This window comes from Monodelphis domestica, chromosome 3, assembly GCF_027887165.1.
Source record: "Monodelphis domestica isolate mMonDom1 chromosome 3, mMonDom1.pri, whole genome shotgun sequence".
NCBI lineage: Eukaryota > Metazoa > Chordata > Mammalia > Didelphimorphia > Didelphidae > Monodelphis > Monodelphis domestica.
This window is the reverse complement of record NC_077229.1, coordinates 98,787,749-98,809,893: the sequence shown is the minus strand read 5'-3', so window position 1 is coordinate 98,809,893 and position 22,145 is coordinate 98,787,749. Positions and strand designations below refer to the sequence as shown.

Here is a 22,145-nt window from a genome sequence, read left to right as displayed (position 1 = left end):
ATCACAATAGGAGACAGGCAAGTGCCCTTGTAAGGAAAGGGGAGAGCCATTTTATGGTTAGAGGCCGGGGGCTTAATTTCATCTCCTTAGAAATTTCAAGATCAGCTCGGTAAGAAATTGACTGATGAACATCTAGAAGGGGGGGCAGTAAGTCAGCCAGTCAACCCAGGCCTCATCGAGAACAGGTCATGCCAGACCAATCTCATTTTCCCTTTTGATAGGATTACTAAACACATGCATTTGAGGAATGCTAAAGATATAATTTGGGTTTTAACAAAGTTTTGATAAATATATTTTATTGTTCTAATGGAGAAAATAGAAAGATGTGGACTAGATGAGGTTAGATGGAGTCAAAAATTTTCGGATGACTATCCTCAAAGAGTAGTTGTTTAATGGTTTAGTGTTGAGATGTCAGGATGCTCTGGTATAATCCTCCAGGAATCTGTGACTGGCCCAGGGTTATTTAAAATTTTAGTCAATGCTAGAAGCATAGATGGAATATTTACCATATTTTCAGATGACAACATGGTGCTGGGAAAGGGGTAAACATCAGATGATGGGGTCAGGATCCAGAAATAGACTGACAGGTAGGATTGGGGTGAATCTAATAAGATGAAATTCAGTGGGGCTAATAGTAAAGTCCAACACTTGAAAACAAAATACTGACTTCACCATTATGCGATGAGGAGCCATGGTTAGGCAGCTGTTTATTTTAAAAAGATCTAGGGGTATTAATGGATTATAAGCTCAATGAAGGCAGCTCCCTGGGTTGCATCAATAGAGGTACAACCTCCAAGATGTGATAGTCCCATAGTATTGGTCAGATTTCATATAATAATAATAATTAGCATTTATATCATGCCTACTATGTGCTAAGAGCTTTACAAATATTAGTTTATTTGAGCCTCACAACAACCTTGAGAGGTTGGTGCTATGTTAATCCCCATTTTACAGTTGAGGAAAGTTTAATTATCTTGCCCAAGATCACACAACTAAGAAGTGTCAGAGTCTGAATTTGAACTTGGGTCTTCATGACATTGGGCCCACTGCTCAATCCATCCTGCCCCCTAGGCACCAACTCTGGAACATTAGGTTGGGTTCTTCTTTAATAAGGCCATTGGTAAATTGAAAGGACAAAGGGCCTTGGGTCCATGTATTTTGAAGAAACTGGACATATTTTGCTCAAAGGAGACTCTAAGAATATAGGAACTATGAAAAAGCTGCTATGTGGAAAGATTAGATTTATTCTATTTGGCTCCAGAGGGGCTAACCTCAAAGCAGGGAGTAAAGTTATCAAAGGGACAACTTTAGGTTTCACATCAGCCAAAACTTTCTAATAATTAGAGCTATCCAAGAGAAATGTTCAGCTTTGAGTGGTTGGTTCCCTCTTGTTAGAGGTCCTCAAGTAGAGGCTTATCAGGTATGGTATAGGAAGTCCTTTCCTGTATGGGCTGAACTAGATAGTCAGTGATGCCCATTCCAACTCTCAGATTCTGTGATTCTGACTTGTTCATCCCCAAATCTGTCCTTTCTTCCAACTTCTATAGTAAATCAAATGGCACCACCATTTCCTCAGTCTCCCAGGTTCCTAACCTAGGAATTATCTTCAAATCTTCCCTCGTCATATACTCCGCACAGGTATTACCAAGCCTTGACACTCTTAGCCCTATAATTATCTCTGGCATCCAATCCTTTCTGTTATATCTACCTACCCCCCAACCCCCATTCCTTTAGGCCTTTGTCTCTTCTATCTCTTCTAGGCTGACCTAGTGTAGCAATTTATAATTTACTAATTTTCCCGTTTTGTTTCTCTTTCCAATTCATCTTCCACTCTGATGCCCATTAATCTTCCTAGTATACCTCATGCTAAGGTGACATCTACTCAAAGACCTCCAGGGATGTTCTACCATCTACCAAAGTTTCAATTCCCAATCATGGCATTCAAGGCTTTCTACCATCTGGGTCTATATTGTAGCTAAACTGGACTCTTTCTTTGTGTCCTGTTTCTGTAGGACTTTGCCCATGCCAATACCCCATGTTTGGAACAGGAACATCCCCCACTCTAATCTACCTCTTTCTTTTGTGCTAGGTCCCTTGGAACAAGGCCATGTCGGGTTCTTGACTTGAAGGAGTAACTGACATGAATTAAAGAAAGAAGAAAGGAAGAAGTGGAGTGAGAAAGAAAGAAACATGGAGCCAGAGGGAAGGTTTTGAAAACTAGCTCGAGGCCTTTATTAAGAGAACCCATTACACATTTACACCTGATAGACTTCAGGCAGACAGGGAACAATACAGCGAGTTACTTCGCAGATATAAGGTATTTCACACAGTTTAGCCAAATTCAAATTCTTGATCTGGGGAAAAGCTCATTTTTTTTTTAATGGATGCAGACTCCTTGATAAGGAAGCTGGGAAGGGGAGAACAGACACTTGGGAGACTCCTGGGTCTGTGTTTGATATATTAAATCCAAGGCTGCTTGTAATGCTAACTAGGAAGGCCAAGGTGAGCACCTTCAGAAGAGGCCCGATTTCAATGGTGCATTCTGGCAGAGTTTGCCAAGGAACAGACTTTTTAGGAATTTAGACTAGTTCCCCAAATCTTTCTTTTTTGAGGGTTAGAACTTCTTAACTCACAAATATTTCGGATATTGCCACAACAAGAAAAATGCTTTTGCAATTATCTCTTGGGGTTTTTTTCCCCCCTGAATCCTGGCTTTTGTCCCATTGGATCCAGTGTGGCAACATCATTTCTCTCATTGTGATTCAGTCCAGGCAATCCCAACTGTCCAGTAGCCCCATTGCTCCCTCCTCCAATCTGTCATAGTGCCTAAGGGCCTCACTCAGTCACTCTCCTTTACCCCACTGCCTATGGTCCTGGATCAGATTTATTTGGTATGTGTCCATGGCATGTCTGCTCAATGAGACAGTAAGCTATTCAAAGGCAGAGGATGCCGTTTTCACCCTCAGATGCCCAGTCTCGTTAGTACCTTGCCCTTAGGAAGTAAAGGCTCAGTAAATGTGATAAATCACATTGGATCGGATTGAAAAGCTGCCATTTTAACGCTCAGGACTTTGGTTCCTTGGGGTTGGCTGGCTGCTCTGGGCCTTTCTAAAGGACAAAGGCCTTGACAGAAGCTTAGCAAGGTTGGCCGGGGAGACAGCAGAGAAAGATGGTGACCCTCACTTTATTTACCACGAGTCCCTCTTCCGTCTTGCTCATAGTCTCCCAGAAGGCAGGCTTTTCGGCCCTCTCAGAAAAGGTGAGAAAGAGGTCAGAGGTTTAGGGAGATTAACCATTGGGGGAGGGGGGAAACCTGGCCTCCCAAAGCCATTCTATTCATAGAAAAGCCCCCACCCCCACCCAAGCTCTTGAAAAATCACCTCAGATGACTCTCAGTACTCTTACCCACAAGCTTTTGTGGCCCAAATCTCCTCAGGCCTGCCTCAGAACTGGCCTGTGGGAACCAGGAAGGACAGGCATGGCCACCCTCTTCACTGGGAAAATCTTGATAAGGAACAACAGCGACGGGGATGAGGTGGACACAGAGCAGGAGCTGAGCCTCAGGCTGGACAACAGGGTGCTGCTGCTGTATTTTGGGGCCGGGGAGTGCCCTCAATGCCAGACCTTTGCCCCCATCCTCAAAGATTTTTTTGTGAAGCTCACAGATGAGTTCTACGTGAATAGGGCCTCACAGATTGCACTGGTATATATCTCCCAAGATCAGACCAAAGAGCAACAAGACTCGTTCCTCAGAGATATGCCCAGGAAGTGGCTATTCCTGCCATTCCAAGATGAGCTGAAAAGGTGAGCCTACTTGGGGGTGGGGGTAGGGGGCTTCCTAGAGGAGGGTGAGCTAGGGAAGGACTCCAGGCCAGAGTGGCACATACCCCTCTCCCTTGCCCCTTCCCCACAAGTGCTGCCTGCCCTGTGGCCCTTTATGACCTGATTTAGAACCCCAGGAGAAGCCTGGGCTGCCAGCATTGGTCAGGCCTTTCATCAAGGTAGCCTGAAGAACAAGACACAGGGAACAGAAAAAAGACCAGTATTTAACATTTCTAGCACAGGGTCAAGGGATTAGATTCTAGGAGTACTGCTTTCCCTCCCACCAGCCCCATCATGACCCATTCCTGAGCACTGAGGCTTCTGTATTTATTAAGTGACCAAGCCAGTGTGGCTCTTACCTGAACTGCCCTACCTATCACCCCCATGGGGATAGGCTACCTTCCCACCCTGCCTCCACTCCCCTCATTAAGGCAGGAACAGGGCCCTAGAGGTCTTCTTTCTCCCTCCACAAGTAGCAGCTTTCTTCTTTAGGGGGTAAGAGGAAAAAGGGGCCCTCCTCCCAGCTCCAGGACCCTGTTCTCAGAGGCAGAAGACAGGCTTCTTTTGGGGTCCGGGCTTCTAGCCCCATTCTGTTTCAAGTCCTGAGCCCTGAGGCCTCATACTGACTTGCTCACAGGGATCTTGGGCGCATGTTTGCTGTAGACCACATCCCCATGGTGGTTGTGCTGAAGCCCAGTGGTGAGGTGGTCACCAGGGATGCCGTGGAGGAAATTGGCCGACTTGGGCCCGCCTGCTTCTGGAACTGGCAGGAGGCCTCTGAGGTCATTGACCGGAACTTCCTAACAGCCGAAGACTTTGATGACTTGGCACCCAGGAGCCTCACCGACCCCATCCGACGTCTCAAATATAAGATTGAGAAGGGGATTTTGAGAAGCCCCACTGCACAGGACGGTGAGGGAGAGGAAGAGATTGGGGAAGGGGTGTTGTTCTGACCCTGCTGAGTGGGCCCAGAAATGGGCTGGAAGGTGCCAACCCTATAGGAAGCTGCTTCTTGACTTGTAGATATTTGGATCCCTATAAAAACTTGTAAAAGCAGAGAGGCAGGAAAAACACTGAGTAACGCTCAGGCAAGTGGATTCAGCTGAGCAGAGGAGGTAGCTGAAAGCCCACAAATGTTATGTGAACTTCAGGGACCATGCTCTCTTGTTCCTATAGGACAGCCTCACATTCCCTCCTACCTGATGTCCCCTGCTCTCCTGAAGATAGGAGACTTTCCTCTTTAGGCCAGGGATATTCCTGGGGAGATACCACTGAAGCTTCAGAGTCTGAGGGGGGCTGATACTCAACCCTGTACATGGCACCTTCTGCAAGAGCTGCCCAGACCACTCTACATTTACTCTCTCTGGCAGTCACTCCAACTGTCCAGCCATTCCAGGATGAGCTAAAGCACCAGGAGAGTGAAGAACACAAGGTTATGGGGAACAGAATCTCCGAGCTGGAAAAGACCTTAGTGTCTATTTAATTTAACCCATACTTGAACCAGAATTCCCATGATGACGTTCTTATCAGCAATCTTCTTGCCTTTGAGGACCTCCTTAAAAGGGGTGTAGGGGGAAGGGCCTACCGACTTTCAAGGAAGTCCATCCCACTTAAGGGGGAGAGCTTTAATTTTCAGGAAGCCTTTCCCTATATCAGGCCTAAAGTTGTTGCCTCTTCCTGACTTCTACCCTTTGCTCTTCATTTGGCCTTCTGGGGCTAAGCAGACAAGATGTAACAGCCCTCCAGATAGCTGAAATGGTTCTCACCTTTCCCCATTGCTTTGAATCTTCTCTTGTGAGTATGGATTGGAAGTTCTCTCCCACTATGGGGGTTAGAGTGGGAAAGAGAGGGTGTTGCAGACCATCAAATAGAGGAAACAATGAGATCAAGAAGTCTTTATTGCTAAGAGCAAAATGCACCAGTCCTGCAGGCACCCACCAGGGGAAAAAAGTCCAAGGCACACATTTTGTTCTCTGCGCACCAAAGCCATATTAGCTTAAGACCCTTTGGGGCAGGGAACAATCTGAGATGCCCATACCAGAGTATAACCTCTGGTATGTGGCAAAATGACTTCAGGATCCCTTCTGTCCTCACACCTTTAACCAGACACCATTAGTGGCAAACCTCAGGATCCTGAGCTGCCTGTCCTAGGGATGCTTTGACAGTGCTGCAGGTTTCCAGATGTTAGGAGTGACTGTGAAGTGGAGTGTTGCCCAAAGGGCAGAGAGGGCAAAAGGAAGAAGAGGCACTGTGGTCAGCAATGCACCAGCTGTTAAGTCTCAGAATCTTGAAGGCTGATCCTTCCTCCACTGGGAGCTAACAGACACTGGGAGGCAGGCGGGCTGCTGCTGTTCTCTCCACCACAAAGCCATAGTTGTACTGGAATGATAGACAGAACCAAAAGCTGGGGTTGCTTCACCGAGAACTCTAACCTCAGCTCCCACCTTCTACAGAAGACCTCACCTTACAGGGGTGTCAGGGGGTTTGAGGGAGGAGGGAAGGAATCTTGGACAACTGTAGACATGACTATGGGGCAGAGGGCCAAAGCCTACCTCTTCCTCAATGTCAGCCAGAGACTTGATGGTCAGGTCTGCTAAAGCAGAGAAGCCCTGTAGGAAGGACCAGGGGAGAGTCAATCCCAGGGCAGATTCCACTCTTTGGAAACCCCAGAGGACACATGAAAACCCAAAGCCATCACTATAGATTCTTTGGTGTGTGAGCTACAAATGCAGGAGCATGGCAATCCCAGAACTAGAGTCTGGCTGTCCCCTACCTCCAGTGACCCCCTCTCCCAGCAGAGACTCAGACTTAGGCCTATCCCTCAAAGCTACCCCCCAACGATCCCTAGTGTTGGTCCCCAGCTCTCTTCCGTACCTCTCACAGCCTGCCTTTTGCACCCACCCCATCTCAACCTTCTTTACCATTTCCCACACCAATGTCCAAGGGTCTGTAGAGGAAAGGGGAAGGGAAAGGGATGTGGATCATATGGCACAGAGGAGGGCATGAATGGGATGGGGAAGGTCTGGTGAGGTCCCTCATGACAAGGAAAGTTGGGGATCTGACAATGGCATTAGTGTCTGTTTCACAGAATGGAGGAGTTTAAAGTAAAACTGTGGCAAGGAAAGTGTCTCAGCATGAGTATCCATCAGTATATATCTCTGTGAGGAAAGTACTTTTTGAAACTGTCAAATGCTCCATGTTCATCTGAGGTATCATTAGTACTTATTAGTGAATAATAAATGCAAACGTGTAGTTTGCTTCATCACTGGGGAACCACTCACCATTGGACCATTGTCTTTGCCTTCAAACTTGGGGTGCAGGACGAAGGGGACCCCATCCATGGCTGAGAAGAAAGATTACTAATGAGCTTGAAGGTACCAGGATGAAAACCAAAGCTGCCTTCCTTCCCTTCCCCCTATAGGAAACTAGAGACTGGCCTAGGAACCAGTGGATATTAGAGCTGGAGAGAACCCAAGACATCGTCTAGTTAAATGAGACACCATTGGGGGGGGAGGGCAATGTGTTAGGAAGTTGGCAAGCAACAGAGCCATGACTAGAACTCTAGTTCTAAGGCTTTTTTTCTGTTATACCTTGTCAACTTTGCTACTCTTTGGTCCCTTTTCCTCCCAGGGCCTCACTGTTCCCATCTCTCCTCTGTTCCTCTCAAGACAAGTGAGAATGCAGAGTTTGGGTTACCTGAGATGCCATATAGACTGGATGCTTCATAGATGGAATCACTCCGCCTGATAGTTCCTTGTCTTGAGCTCAATGGGGATAGCTTCTCAGAGCTGTCACTGTGAGGGGCCACAACCCATGCCCATGAAGAGTAGCAGGGGTGGTACCCCCTCTATCTCCAGTAAAATGTTGCTCATCTCTCCCTCCTGGTCCTGGTGCCTCCCATCACCCACAAATCTCACCTGGACCTATCCAGGGAGAGGCCTTTCATCTCCAAGCTGATGCTCCGAGGCTTAGGAAGGGGCTTGGGCTTGGAGACTTTACCTTTCTTACACCAAACTGCAAAGCCACCTATTTCCCTAGAGGATAAGATACGTTTTAGAAGGAGATCTTATCATTTGTACCCAAGGAAGATCACTCCTTGGGGACCTAGAAGGGACAGGGTTGGGTGGGATATGGGTTGTGTGTGTGTGTAGAAGGGATGGCTTAGCATGTCAAGGCATGTAATGTTAATGTATAAGGAAGGCTAGTGGGTCAGAGGGCTGTGTATATGGGAGAAGGTAAAGGTCATGTTAGTCAGGGGAAGCAGGAATGAGCAGGGGCTTCAGAGGCAGCTTTCTACCCAACACGTATGTATCCTGGCACCACTTTGTTCTTGCCACTCAGACGGACATCAAACACAGCCATGTCAGCCACTCCAATGGGGACCAGCTTCATGCAGACCCGTTTCTTTTTTGATACTGATGCCTCTGGGCAAGAGGGGAAGGAGAACAGTGGTCCACATTGTATTGGACTGGGCCAACAGGATCCCTGACTAGTGGTGGTACCTACCCTCCCATCAATGCTCGTGACTAAGAGTCAGGATTCACAATACAGTTGTCACCAAACATACTATGAGCATGAGCATGAAACATGTGTGCATGTGTGCATACATGCACACACACACACACACACACACACACACACAACACAACATACACACAACCTAGTAAAGAGAATGACCTTACTAGTGTCTAGGAACTCGCTGATATAGGTGAAGCCATTGGGAAGAGGTGTTTTCTCATTTAGAATTTGGATATCTGTAACCACATTTTCTGGGAGGGTCTGTAAAGAAGATGGAGTGAAGAATGGTCAGAGCAGCTGCTGAAAGGAAAGCCAAGATCAGTCAGCACAGGTAGGGTAGTACCCAGAACCATTTTGTGAGGACGTTAGACTACCAGTGAGGGCATCAGGGTGCCCTGCCGAACTGTAATTCAAAATTACTGGCACCCAGAAAAATTTAGGTGGAAAAAGAGGCACAGGACAAAGGGCAGTCTGAGAAAAGTAAGGGTCCCAAGAGAGGGGAGCTACAGCAACAGGGACCCTGGCAGCTAAACCTACAAAAGACCATGTATGGGAGGAGACAAAAGGAAAGAGGTTGCCACAGGGAGCTGTGCCCTCATATTAATATCCTTGACCCATGCTAGTTACAACTTTGAAGCTATACCATTGGAGTAGGAGTCAGGACTCTTGGGTATGTGTATTCAAGGCCCAGTTCTGATACCTATGATTTAGTAACCTTAGACAAATCACTTCAGGTCTGTAAAATGAAGATAATAGCTATATTATGCCCCCATGTCTGATGTGGAAAAAGCAGCCTGTAAACTTCAAAGTGTTACGGAAATGGGAGCTCATGTTATTAATATTCCTTACCTCACTGCTGTTGCCACTGCCAGTCCCAATTTCCCCAGTACTGAGGCACAGGAAGTAGCCAGACTTTTGTGCAAACCCCTTTCCGAAGTTGGCAGGTGTCCCCTCTACTGTGCTGGTGATCTAGGGGTGAGAAAAATCAGGTCATTGATGTGGAATTGGTGGGAGGTGAGGGAGGGGGAGAAAGCACCAATGGCTGAAGACCTGGCCCTAACCCTTCTCTTGGCTTCCTTGCTGGCTGCCTCCCCTCATGGCCCCCACAACCCACCAGTCAAAGGAATCCTGCTTTCTAATGTCCAAGGACCAGACATCACCATTTCCCCACTTCCTGCCCTTCCTGAGGCCTAAAAACTAACTCTAGTCAGACTTGGATAAGCTCAGGAGATCAGAAGGGCAGGGTTTCAGAGGGGCTGAGAGAGATCTGGGACACTGAGGCTGGAGAGACCAAGAGTTGGAGATCAGTAATAGGAGGGATGGAATGATGGGGGAGGATGGAACACAGAGAAGATGGGAGAATTCAGAAACAGGTACTGAAGGTGGGAAAGAACAGGACCCTGAGGAAGTCAACTAGGCAAAAATGGGAATTCTGGGAGGAGGAAGAAAATGGAATCTTAAGAGGGACACCTAAGGACATAGAGGTGAAGTGAGGAGGGGGGTGGGGCTGCCCCACCTAAACGGAATCTGGAAAAGGGGACTAAGAGGGGATGGGAGGGAGCTGGGATTTGGGGGCACCTGGACCTGGGGAAGATGAAGACACAAAGCAGGTATGTGTATTGGGATGGGGGTGGGGGTGCGGGGGAGGACAGGAAGGAAGAGGGGCTCTGAGGCTAGAGAAGAAAGGACGTATTTAGGGTATTTAGGATGGGGGTCCCCCAGGAGGCTCAGAGGCACTGAAGGGTAAGATGAGCAAGGAAAAGGAAAGGCATAGAAAAACTAATAAGGCTGGAAGGGGCGGGGCACATGGACACAGAAGGAAGGCCACGGGAGAAACAGGGACTAGGGGCAAAGGGTACATAGGGACACTGAGATGGGGACAGAGGAAGGCACAGGAAGTAAGCAGGGAAGCTGGAGCAGGGGTCACAGGGACATGGGGGCTCAGCCACAGGGACACTGTAGGGGAAGGCACCGAGTCACGGAGGCCAAGGAGCTGAGTCCACAGGGGAAACTGAGGCTGAAAGAATCTGGTAAAGGCCCAGGAAGGAGTGGGGCTCATCTTGTTCACTCACCGCGCTGTAGCCCCGGGGCGGAACAGCAGAAGCCAAAGCCCAGGCCAGGCCAGCTATCGGGGCCCCGTCAGGGGCGGGCCCGGGATCCATCCTCAGGGCCGCAGATCGAGGCGAAAGGAAGTGGGGAAAAGGGGTGTCCGAACTGCAGAAGCGAGAAGCAAGGGGTTCGGAGGCGACCAAGGTCTGGGATTCAGCCCCCAGCAGCCACCTACAAGTCGCCGAACTTTGGACCTTGAGCGGCTGTCTCTACCGGAACTACAAGAACCAGAAATCAATTCGGCGAACCAGTTACTCCAACGCAAACACTTATTCCCATAAACCCTTGGTGCAAAGCCTGCGTGGTATGGCACCCAACCCAAGCCAAACAGTGATGTCATTCCCCAAAATACTAGCTCGAAAGGTACACTTCCGGCATAAAGCTGTCCTGCGCACGCGCAAATTCCTGAGCAACACTTACATGACTTATACGAAAAGGACTACATTACCCAGAGACACTTGCAGGTTCAGGCCCATTCAACCACAGATTCTCCAGCCGGTTCTTAGCACCCAGGTCTAGGATCGCTCGCAGTACCATCGTGGGAAAAAGGAGAGAAGTTCCAGGCAGAAAAGGGATGCAGAGCAAGGCAGAACAATTCTGGCCCTAGGAAGCTGAATCCTCTTATAATAGGCGGCTTCTGTGCCTGCACAACAAGAGTCGCTTCAGTCCTCCTTTTCTCTACTATCCTCATGTCTCATCTATGTCAAAGTGATATTTCTAAAGCACAGATCTGACACCTTTGATTAAGAAGCTTCAGTGGCTCTTTATTGCCTTCCAGGACAAAATGCAAGCTTCTCTGACTTTTAAAGCCTGCTCCCTTTCCATTGGATCCTTCCACCCCGCCAACAACTGTTGTCCTTTGATCTCTTCTGTCCTTTGTAAGTAAACTCCTTGAAATGGCTGTCTACAATATAGATGCTTCTACTTTCTCTTTTTAGAATACTTTACACTTCCTAGCTGTGTGACCTTGGGCAAGTCACTTAAACCCTCATTACCTAGCCCTTACCACTCTTCTGCCTTGGAACCAATACATAGTATTGATTCTAAGTCGGGGAAGGTTTAAAAAAATAAAATAAAATAAAATAAAAAAGAATACTTGACAATCCACTTCTGACCTTATCATTCCATCAAACTGCTGTTTCCAAAGTTACCAGTGATCTCTTAGGTGCTAAATTTAGTAGCCACTTCTCAACCCTCATTCACAGCCTCTCTTCAGCACTGTTGACCACTCTCCCCTCCTTGGTACTCAATACTTTTCAGAACCCCACTCTCTCCTGGCATGGCCTTACCTGGCTGTTCCTCTCTCTCCTTTGCTGGGTCTGCTTCCAGATCTTACCCTCTAAACAATATATCCTTCAGGGTTTTGCCTGGGGACCACTTCTCCAAGAAGTCATCACTTGCTGATTTTATCAGCTCCTATCATCTCTTTGCTGATGATTTTAGAATCTACCAAATTCTGAGGTCCTCGAATCTTGCCTTTCAGATATCACAGACTGGGTGTCCAGGAAAGTGGAATTCATTATCTTTTCCCCTAAACCCTCCCCAATGACTCCTACCTTTTCTGTTACTATAAAGGGCAACATCATCCTTCCAGTCCCTCCAACTCCCAATTCTGCCTTTCCTAACCCCTCTTAATTCTAGTGCTTTCGCTCTGTTGATTGTTTCCTATTTAGAAATACAGCTTGCTTTGCATATATTTGTTGGTGTGTTGTCTCCCTCATTAGACTGTAAGCTCCTCAAGGGCAGAGACTGTCTTTTGCCTCTTTTTGTATCTCCAGCTTAAGAGAATTGAATCTGCCACATAGTACCTACTTAAATTGAAAGCTTGATTAATTGATTGGATCCCTCATTGTCTCTTACCCCCTCCTCCCATATACAATCTGTTGCCAAGGCCAGTTGATTTCACTTTTGGAATATCTCTTAAATAAGCCCTCTTCTTCCTCCTTTTCTTTTTTTTTCTTTTTATTTTATTTAGTCAATTTAGATTATTTTCCCTTGGTTACATGATTCATGTTCTTTCCTTCCGCTCCCCCAACCCTTCCTATAGCCGACACACAATTCCATTGGGTTTTACATGTGTCCTTTATCAAAACCCATTTCCATATTGTTATATTTGCACTAGGGTGATCGTTTAGAGTCTACATCCCCAACCATATCCCTATCAACCCATGTGACCAAGCAGTTGTTTTTCTTCTGTTTCTATTCCCACAGTTTTTCCTCTGAATGTGGATAGTGTTCTTTCTCATAAATCCCTCCAAATTGTTCTCAATCATTGCATTGCTGCTAGCAGAGAAGTCAATTACATTCGATTGTACCACAGTGTTTCAATCTCTGTGTACAATGTTCTCCTGGTTCTGCTCCTTTCACTTCGCATCAATTCCTGGAGGTCATTCCATTTCACATGGAATTCCTCCCAGTTCACATGGAATTCCTCCACTTAATTATTCCTTTCAGCACAATAGTATTCCATCTCCAACATATACCACAATTTGTTCAATCATTCCCCAATTGAAGGGCATCCCCTTATTTTCCAATTTTTTGCCACCACAAAGAGCACAGCTATAAATATTCTTACAAGAGCACAGATATAAATATTCTTACAAGTCTTTTTCCTTATTATCTTTGTTCTTCCCCCTTTTCTGATGGCATGGGCTTTGAACCCCCAAATTATAGAAGTGTTTCAGGCCAACTGTAAGCAGGGAAACTACTTTGCTCCCTTCTCTTCTTGGGACTCCTAACCCAAAACATCTGATAACTTCTATAAGACCCTGAGAGAATTATCCTTTGGATTGTCCTTTAGATTTGAGATGGACAGAGAGAAACACCTCCTTGATACCATCAAATTGTATCTCAGATATCCATCTATCCTCTAAATTATATATTATATTATATATTATAGGGGTCACCCCCTATGTCTTCAGGCAAACCTCCCTCCACCCCCAGTATATACCACTTTAGTGTCATGTCTTCACTGTTGTAAAGGGTATAAAGGCCCTAGACCTAATCAACTGGAGGACAGCTTTCTATCTATGCTGTCCCCCTAGGAGGCAGTTTTCCACCTATTCTTTCCTCCAGGCCAGATTCAACACTACCTTTTTTTTTTAACCCTTACCTTTTGTCTTAGAATAAATACTGGGTATTGGTTCTAAGGCAGAAGAGTGGTAAGGACTAGGCAATGGGGGTTGTGACTTGCCCAGGGTCGCACAGCTAGGAAGTGCCTGACGCCAGATATGAACCCAGGACCTCCCATCTCTGGGCCTGGCTCTCAATCCACTGAACCACCCAGATGCACCCCCCTCAATACTACCTTCTAAATTGATAAATTTCTCTTTTTTATTTTTAAGCTAAGTTTCAGAATCTTGCATCCTTGCAAAAGGTACCCTTCCCAAACCCCCAGGGGTTCACCTCAAGCCCTTCACAGCACTGCCACTGTCACCACTTGGGTGCAGGCCCTCATCACTTTGCACCTGAATATCACAATGGTGCTGGTGGGTCTGCCTGTCTTGAGTCTCTTGCCACTCTAATTCCTCCACCATTCAGCCACTAAAGTGATTTTTCTGAAGTACAAGTACTACCTGCCTCCATCCCTTCAATAAACTCCAGTAGTTCAGTATAACCCAGCCCCTACTAACTTTTCCAGTTCTTTAACAACTTTCTCCCCATACATACTCTGATCCAGTAATACTGGCTTCCTGAGTGTGCCACATTTGAACAAGACATTGCATCTCTTGGCTCCAGGCCTGGAATGTTCTTCCTCTTCCATTCATCTATTGATCTCCTTGTCTTTAAGACCCAACTACAATCCTATTTTTTTTTACTAAAGTCTTCCCTAACCTCTCTAAATTATGGTATCTTTCCACTGCTAATTATTTCCTACTTATCCTGCACATAGCTTTGCCTTATATATATGTGCTTGTAGTCTATCCTCCATTAGATTGTAAGCTCCCTGATGGCAGGGGCTGTTTCTTGCCATTTTATATCCTCAGCACTTAGCATAGTGTCTGGCACACAATAGACACTTAATAAATGTTTATTTCTGGATTCTGTGGAAGCATTTTCTAGATACTATTTGACTTGGGCTGCCAGTTCCTACTATAAGATGGCCCTCCAGGCCCTTGAGGGACACATATGCTACTTGCCACCAGGTTGGACTTTGAGGGAGTTCCCTGAATAGTCCTATTGCTTACAATGGATATCTTTCCAGTCACTGGACTAATTTCTCAATGGGTAAGCATGCTTCTATACATACATACCACTTTCCTGAGCATCATCTCCACAAATATCATTCTTTAAGATGAAATCAACTCATAAAAAATCTCATACCCCATTGGCACCCGTGGGGCCAGCCTTCTATCTTCACTTATTTAAAGATGGTACTCAGGGAATTCTCTTCATTTCCCATTCAACTACTTTCCTAGACTTCATCATCCTCTCTCTACCACAGATAACTTCCTAGCTCTGCCTTATAAAAGGGAATTCTTTGTTCTCTCTGAGTTTACACTTGTGAAAGGGAATCTTTTATTCCCTTCCTCTATTTTGAGTTAACACTTTGGTTAATAGTAATTTAAGTATCCCTATTTATAGTACCTCACCAGATTGTGAAGACAGGATTAACTCCTTATCTACTTTTGAATTGAATCAACAAAAGCTTGAACACCCTACTTAGCACTAGGTGGAGGAGCTCTCCACCTTTTCAACTTAGTCAGCTAGGAAATGAGAATTCACATCTCAATCAGCCAGAAATCTGAGAACTCTTTTGATGAGTTGAAAAAAAAAAAAGTGTGCCATCATGTATCAGTCTCTGTACAACGTTCTCCTGGTTCTGCTCCTTTTACTCTGCATCAATTACTGGAGGTCTTTCCAGTTCACATGGAATTCCTCCAGTTCATTATTTCTTTCAACACAATAGTATTCCATCACCATCAGATACCACAATTTATTCAGCCATTCCCCAGTCAATGGACCACCCCCTCATTTTCCAATTTTTTGTCACCACAAAGAGTGCAGCTATGAATATTTTTGTACAAGTCTTTTCCCTTATCTCTTTGGGGTACAAACCCAACAGTGGGATGGCTGGATCAAAGGGCAGGCAGTCTTTTAAATTATTTTGGGTATAGTTCCAAATTGCCTTCTAGAATGGCTGGACCAATTCACAACTCCACCAGCAATGCATTAGTGTCCCAATTTTGCCACATCCCCTCCAATATTTATCGATTTCCTTTGTTGTCATATTGGCCAGTAGGCTAGGTGTAATCTATTTGCATCCTTGGTCCTGTCCCTCCCCATCTAGAGCAGATTGCCCCCTCTATTCTCCCCACTCTAATCTTCAGTCTCTCCTTGTTCACCAGCTCCTTCCATGCTGCCTAGATCTATTAATGTCTTCCCTGGTCTTAAAAAACCCTCAATTTGGGGATTTATGAGAAAGAAAACTATCCACATTCAGAGAAAGAACTGTGGGAGCAGAAACAAAGAAAACTAACTGATTGATCACATGGGTTGCTGGTGACATGATTGGGGATATAGACTCTATTCTAAATGATCACCCTAATGCAAATATCAATAATATGGAAATAGGTCTTGATCAATGACATGTAAAACCCAGTGGAATTGCACACTGGCTACCAGAAGGGGGTGGGGAGAGGGGGAGGGAAAGAACATGAATCATGTAACCATGGAAAAATATTCTTAATTAAATTTTCCAAATAAAAAAAAAAACCCTCTATTTGATCTTACCATCTTTGCTAACATCCTATATCTCTCCTTACCTCAGCCAAACTCCTGATGCTTCTATTTTTATACCTTTTTTCCTCTGCAGTCTGGCTTTTCATCTCATTCTTCTGAAACTTCTCTTCCTAAAGTCATCAACAATATATATATATGTACATATATATATATATATATATTTTTTTTTTTTTACCACCAATGATATCTTAATTGTGAAATTTTCTACTTTTCTCAATTCTTATCTTTCTTGACCTTTCTGCAGCTTTTGACACTGTGGATTATAGTGGAACCCCTTTATCTGGAGCTCTACTTTCCTCAGTTTTGGTTACTGGAGGTCATTCCAAGGAAAAGAGGAAGCCAAGAAGCAAATATGTCACTCCAGACTTACCCATTCTTTCCATTGTCTCTGGAATGGCCTACTGCCTGATGAGGGAGCTTGCACATGTGTGGTTCAAGGGCATACATGGAGGCTTGAGGAGGCTGGGACCCAAGTTCAGCTGGGTGGGTGGTATGGGGCAAAGGTCCCCTCTCTCTGTGCACACTGGGCAGCAGTGGTGTCTCCACATGTCAGTGGTCTCTCCTTTTGTTAGTTTTTCTGCTTACACTTGGAGGACTTTTTTTTATTTTTATTTTTATTTTTGGTGGAGGTGGGGGTGGGAGTGGTAGTGGGAGGAGCAGAGAGACAGTACAGTAGTATAATGTTAACATAGGTGCAGAACTGTCCATGATTTCAGGCATCCACTGGAGGTCTTGAAACATATCCATTGCAGATGCGGGGCAGCTATATTTCTTGTAATATTAAGGCACTTCATTGTTCTTATATTTAATGTTGGTCTCACTAGTTATTAAACTTTATTATACACACATATATATGAGAAAACCACTTTACATATGCGGTTAGCAGGTGTTCCCTTATATCTTTGGTTTCAGCCACAGTTAGTTTTGGAATCTCTCCTGAGGATATGGAGTTCCTACTGTACATTTTTTCTGGACACTCTTTTCTCCTCCCTAAATTTTTGGAAGTCTCTAGGTTCTTTTCTGCAGTGCTCCTTCTCAATTTCATTTCTAGCTGGCCCTTATGGCTTTTTTCTTCTTCTAGAATAAGTTTGTTGGTGAACTCATTATTTCAAAAAGGTTAAATGAGCATTTCAATGCTCCACAATTCAATATCTATACCTCTGATCCTAACCCCTTTCCTGACATCCATTCTTATGCCACTCAATTACCTCTTGGACATCTTGAATGGACATCCCCATGGTATCTCCAATTCAACATATGCAAAACTGAATTCACTCTTTCCCTACCAAACCCTCCCTCCTCTTTCTGAACTTCCCCACTGCTGTACATTACACCACCATCTTCCTGGTCACCAAGGCTCAAAACCTACGTGACATCCTTTACTCTTGGCACACTCACTCCAAAAATCTAATCTGTGACCAAGTCAGGCCATCTCTGTCTTTGCATCTCTCCAGTACATCTTCTCTATCCTGATATGATGGCCACTCCAATACCCACTCATCACTGCATACTCTTGTAATAGCCTTATGGTTGGTCTCCTTGCCTTGTCTTTCTCCACTCCAATCCTTCTTTTGTTTAGTGTCAAAATGTTCTTAAAATACAGGCCTGACCATATCATACTCTCTATTCAAAAAATTCCAATGGCCCCCTACTACCCCTAGGATCAAATATAAAATCCTATTTGGGTTTCAAAGCCCTTCACAACTTTGTCCCTTCCTACCTTTCCAGGTTTCTTAAACTCTTCTTTCCTCTACAAATTCTGTGATCCAGGGGCCCTAGCCTTTTCATTGTTCTTCAGAAATGATGCTCTATCCTCTCAACAATGTGTCCTGTCACTGGTTGTCCTCAACCTAGAATGCTCTCCCTCCTCATCTCTGCCCATTGGCTTCCTTCAAGATTCAGTTCAAACTCCACTTTCTGTAAGAGACCTTTCTCAGTCCTCTCTTTTGCTATTGTCTATCTCCCATTTACACTATATATATATCTTGTATGTACAGTTAGTTTTATGTTGCTTCCACCAAGAGAATGTGAGCTCCTTGAGAGTAGGGACCATATTTTTGCCTTTGTAGCACTTAGTTCAGAGTCTGACAAGTAGTAGCTTCTTGATTGAAAATGGTGGAACTTACCATTTGTCCTCCTCCTACATCCTCTAAACCTCTGGGTCTTTTCATTCATAATGCAGCTGAATCTCCTATCATGTACTGTCTGCACCAAACAGGTCCCTCTTATCCCTCGAAGCACTAGGTGCCTGCCTGTCTGCCCCCAAAGAGGTCTCTTCTACTTTGACTATTTTAGGGGTATGTGTTTAAGAGGCAAGAGGCCTCTGTGCTGAGGGGCTGAAGGAGACAGGGCACATTTACACAGACATCAAGTGTTTGCTTATGCCCTCTGGGACATGTATCCCTCATGGATATAAGGGTTCTACTGTATACAAAAAGTGCTTTGAGGGTTTAAGCTGTTTAGTTCTTGTTTCTATTTTTCTCTAACCTAGTACATTTTAATGAATGCTTGATTTGACTGAGTAAATGAGCTTTTCTAGGCTTTCTACAAATACCTCCAGTTCCAAGAATGGTCAGGGGGGCAGGGAAACTACTTAGCTCAGGTTCCTACTCCCATTCCAATCATCTGCAGACTCACATGAATTGTCCTGACAATTGTTCTGCACCTCAGTCCCTCTCTAGTTATGCTGTGAGCTTATTCGACCTGACTCTTGATTCAGAGCAATTCAGACAGGTACTGACATTCAATTTGGTCATAGCATCAACATGCCAAAGAGCACCACTGTCTGCCAGTTTGCTCACTGCTCTTGCTGTAAGAGAAGCCAGGAAGGCTGGCTGAAGTGAGGGGACACCCATAATCATAAGAGAAGACTCAGCAAAGGCAGAAAAGAAAAAGGCTTTGGAACTTTATTCTCTTTGATAAACTTTCAACTGAAAATGGTAGCTTTTGTATCAATATTTCCAGAAATGCACAAACCTATTCACAGAGAAATCTGAATTTACAAAGACATGAAATTATAACTACATGAAATAATATAGTATGTAACCTTCTACTTTAGAGTAAATCCCAATAAACTTTTGGTAAAGTTATGTTTGCGTTAGGTCAATTAGCTCAGAATTCATAGAATAAATCTGAGTTAACAGAAAAATTTATTTCCCTATACAAAATTACAATACACAGAACGTGTACAAGTACAATACAGGTTTAAATTGTTAGTATCTATCACCTAGAACAAAAATCTCATAGTAAAAAAGGACATGAAAATTAAAATAAGTCAAAATTTTTAATTGAAAAAGTTGTGACAAGTCCTAGAAGACACTTCAAATTCTTACCATAAAATTGCTATTTAAAAAATGAATTTGGTTAAGAAGAGGAAATAGGTTTTCAAATAATTTTAAATCCCAATGGATCTAAGTAAAAAGATAACTCCAATGTGTCAAGTTGAGAGGTAGAGAGATATCACTGTAATCACAATCTTCTATTGGTTCCAGGTTTTCTGAGGTAATTAGCTGTGTGTCAAGTTGTAAAAATAAGAATATTGGCAAACATGACAAATTACACTAATGACCTCTTTCCTCTCATCAATAGGTCCCAAACTTAATTAGATGCATCTGAATTAACACTGCCTGGGTCCCCGGCAGGTGAAGTGATAGATGATGGGGTAGTAGCATCCTGCCAGCTGCCATTTGTCTGCAAATAAACAGAAGATTAATGAGGAAGAGAAGGCAGAAGGGGAGTCTTGGAGAGCAGGCTGATCATGGGTCATAGACCCTTTATGCTCAGCTATCATAAGCAGAGCTAGGAGGAGCAGGATCAGCTTTGTCTAATGACATTGTTCTGGTATGAGAATGTTAACATTTCTTTTGCTATTCCCTTTAGATAACATATCCATTATTGAGCTTGGCCATACTATAAATTGGACTGATGATCTGATGGTCAGCCATAACTCGTGAGGCTTAGAAAATAAATAAGGAGCTCCTGCAGTCAACTTTTTGTGACAGAAGACCAATCCAACACAGAGAGGCTGGACTTTTCTGGGTGAAGAAATAAAGTGCCTAAAGAAGGGCCAGCTGCCTGTCTTGGCAATGCCAATAAACTTAATATTAGGCCTGAGATACACCTTCAGTTTTGACTTTTTAAATTAGGCACCTAAGTAAAGAAACACCAATAACTAAAAAGGAGAGTAAAAGATCAAGCAGGATATTAAGAGATATTAAAGAATGACAAGACAGACATCTATATTACACAGGAAAAATTCAGACTAAGAAATACAATTTGTAGGCCATTCAAAAATCACAATCTTTTACTTTGTAAGCTTTTGAATGTCTAATTTATATCTCTGGGTCTTCCCTACATGATTCATTCTGTCTTTACCTCTATACTTAAGCACAAACAATCCTTAGGAAACCTAAATCAGTCATATCTACTTAAGGGATATGAAGAATTAGATTAACAACCAGAACCACATTGTGAATACACACTTTAGGCTCAACAAGACCAATTTTCCCAATGATTATGCCAATGACTTCCATGATGAAAGGAAGAGAAAGAACCTGTTTGAGAATGTGTAGGTGAGAGCCAAAGAGGATATATGACCTGCATATATAGCCTCAGACAGACAATGCAACCGGGGTAGTAGGTTCCTTGTTTCTAAACGTTAATGAATGATTCTGAAACTCTGGTAACTTACATCAATTCGCTGCGTTGTGTACAAAGGGTTTCCAACAAGGGAGTCGTATCTGCCCGTCTGGTGTATAACATGATGTAAAGAATCCATCTGCAACAACACCCAACATGACCACCCATCACTTCATATACTCTGGCTAATTTCAAGGGGCAAAATCTTTCAAATGATAGCTACAAACCAGGCATCACATTCTATTACCCCTACTCTTCTTGGTCATAAAATACTGACTTGGTGGAGGAGGAGTAAATGTGTAACAAGCTAAGTGACAGCTAGATGGCGCAATGCATGGAAAGTTGGAATTGGGATCATTGGAAACCTTTACTTTAAATATTGCCATGGGCACTTACTCTGGGTAATAAGTAGGGTAACCATGGGCTCTGCCCTCTCTTAGTCTGTTTCCTCATCTACAAAGGGGAAAATAAAAGCACCTACTTCCCAGGTTGTAAGGATCAAACAAGATTTCTCTCTCTTTGCTTTACATAAAGGTTAGCTATATATCCAAACTGATAAGCCCCCAGAGCCCCCCAAAACCACAGTTTCGTAGGATCACAGGCCTTAACTGGAAGAGGTCAGATGATCTTTGTGGAAAGGTATTCCTGTCCAGGTGAGAGCTAAATGGGCAATTCCAAGGTCCTGAAAATAGCAATAGTTTCTATACCTCACTGGGGGCCAGAGCACAAGCAGAAGAAAGAAGCACAGGGCCAGACTGTGTGTCTGCCTTTACCTTATTTTAGTGGGGAGGAAACAGTTCTTTACAGATAGATCCAGATATTATAACTAAGGGGTTTTCTTTAAGGTGGCCTGAGGGAAGGGCAGGGGGGTTTGATTAAGCAGCAGTGGAAAGTAATTCAAGGTCTTCCAGAAGGGTATCAGACTTCTCTCATTCAAGCTCAGTAGTAGAAGGGGTTCCAGTTCAGATATGCTGAATTGATGAAATATGAGTTTCCTTTCAATGCTAAGATTTTGTGATCTGAAACTGTACATAGATGTCTATATTTAAATATTTTTCTCAAAAGTTTATGGTTCCCCAAAATCCTGGGTTGGAAGAGAGATTATTTAATACAATCTGAACCCTCTACAACATACTGAGAGTCATCCTGCTTTATAAGCCCTGCAATGAGAGAGAATCCACAATCTCCCGAGGCAGCCCATTCTACTCTGGGATAGCTAGTTTAGTTTCTTATCTTGCACCATGACTATTGCAACAATCTCTGAATTCTTGTCTCAGCCTCAAGTCAAAATGGGGGCCAAAGTGATATTTCTAAAC

The 22,145-nt window shown here is 44.2% G+C and overlaps 3 protein-coding genes across 10 annotated transcripts in view; 1 reads left to right on the top strand and 2 right to left on the bottom strand.

Annotated features, from left to right (window-relative positions):
- The first annotated feature begins 56 nt into the window (after window positions 1-56).
- Window positions 57-20,888, top strand: NXNL1 (nucleoredoxin like 1). 7 transcript variants are annotated; one of them, XM_016431961.2, is made up of 5 exons: window positions 57-109; window positions 2,090-3,259; window positions 3,413-3,804; window positions 4,460-4,734; window positions 20,071-20,888. In XM_016431961.2, the coding sequence occupies exons 2-5, from the start codon at window positions 3,170-3,172 to the stop codon at window positions 20,142-20,144; spliced, it is 831 nt and encodes a 276-aa protein (XP_016287447.1). In that variant the 5' UTR covers window positions 57-109; window positions 2,090-3,169; the 3' UTR covers window positions 20,145-20,888. The 7 variants fall into 7 exon arrangements, with proteins under 7 accessions (XP_016287447.1, XP_016287450.1, XP_016287449.1 ...); XM_016431964.2 differs by lacking the exon at window positions 20,071-20,888 and adding an exon at window positions 7,453-7,699 and having other exon boundaries at window positions 2,090-2,317; window positions 3,437-3,804; XM_016431963.2 differs by lacking the exon at window positions 20,071-20,888 and adding an exon at window positions 7,453-7,699 and having other exon boundaries at window positions 2,090-2,317.
- MVB12A (multivesicular body subunit 12A) lies at window positions 5,703-10,832 on the bottom strand. The gene is made up of 9 exons (XM_007488592.3): window positions 10,413-10,832; window positions 9,190-9,309; window positions 8,505-8,601; window positions 8,120-8,246; window positions 7,740-7,856; window positions 7,519-7,616; window positions 7,104-7,165; window positions 6,375-6,431; window positions 5,703-6,201 (listed from the first exon to the last, which is right to left on the bottom strand). The coding sequence occupies exons 1-9, from the start codon at window positions 10,500-10,502 to the stop codon at window positions 6,139-6,141; spliced, it is 831 nt and encodes a 276-aa protein (XP_007488654.1). The 5' UTR covers window positions 10,503-10,832; the 3' UTR covers window positions 5,703-6,138.
- PBX4 (PBX homeobox 4) overlaps window positions 19,080-22,145 on the bottom strand; it is a 91,857-nt gene continuing 88,791 nt past the window's right edge. For both annotated transcript variants that reach the window (XM_007488594.3, XM_007488593.3), the window contains exons 8-9: window positions 20,882-20,968; window positions 19,080-19,881 (exon numbers count right to left, since the gene is read on the bottom strand). In XM_007488594.3, coding sequence (XP_007488656.1) covers window positions 19,789-19,881; window positions 20,882-20,968 — 180 coding nt within the window. In that variant the 3' untranslated portion in view covers window positions 19,080-19,788. The remainder of the gene's footprint in view (window positions 19,882-20,881; window positions 20,969-22,145) is intronic.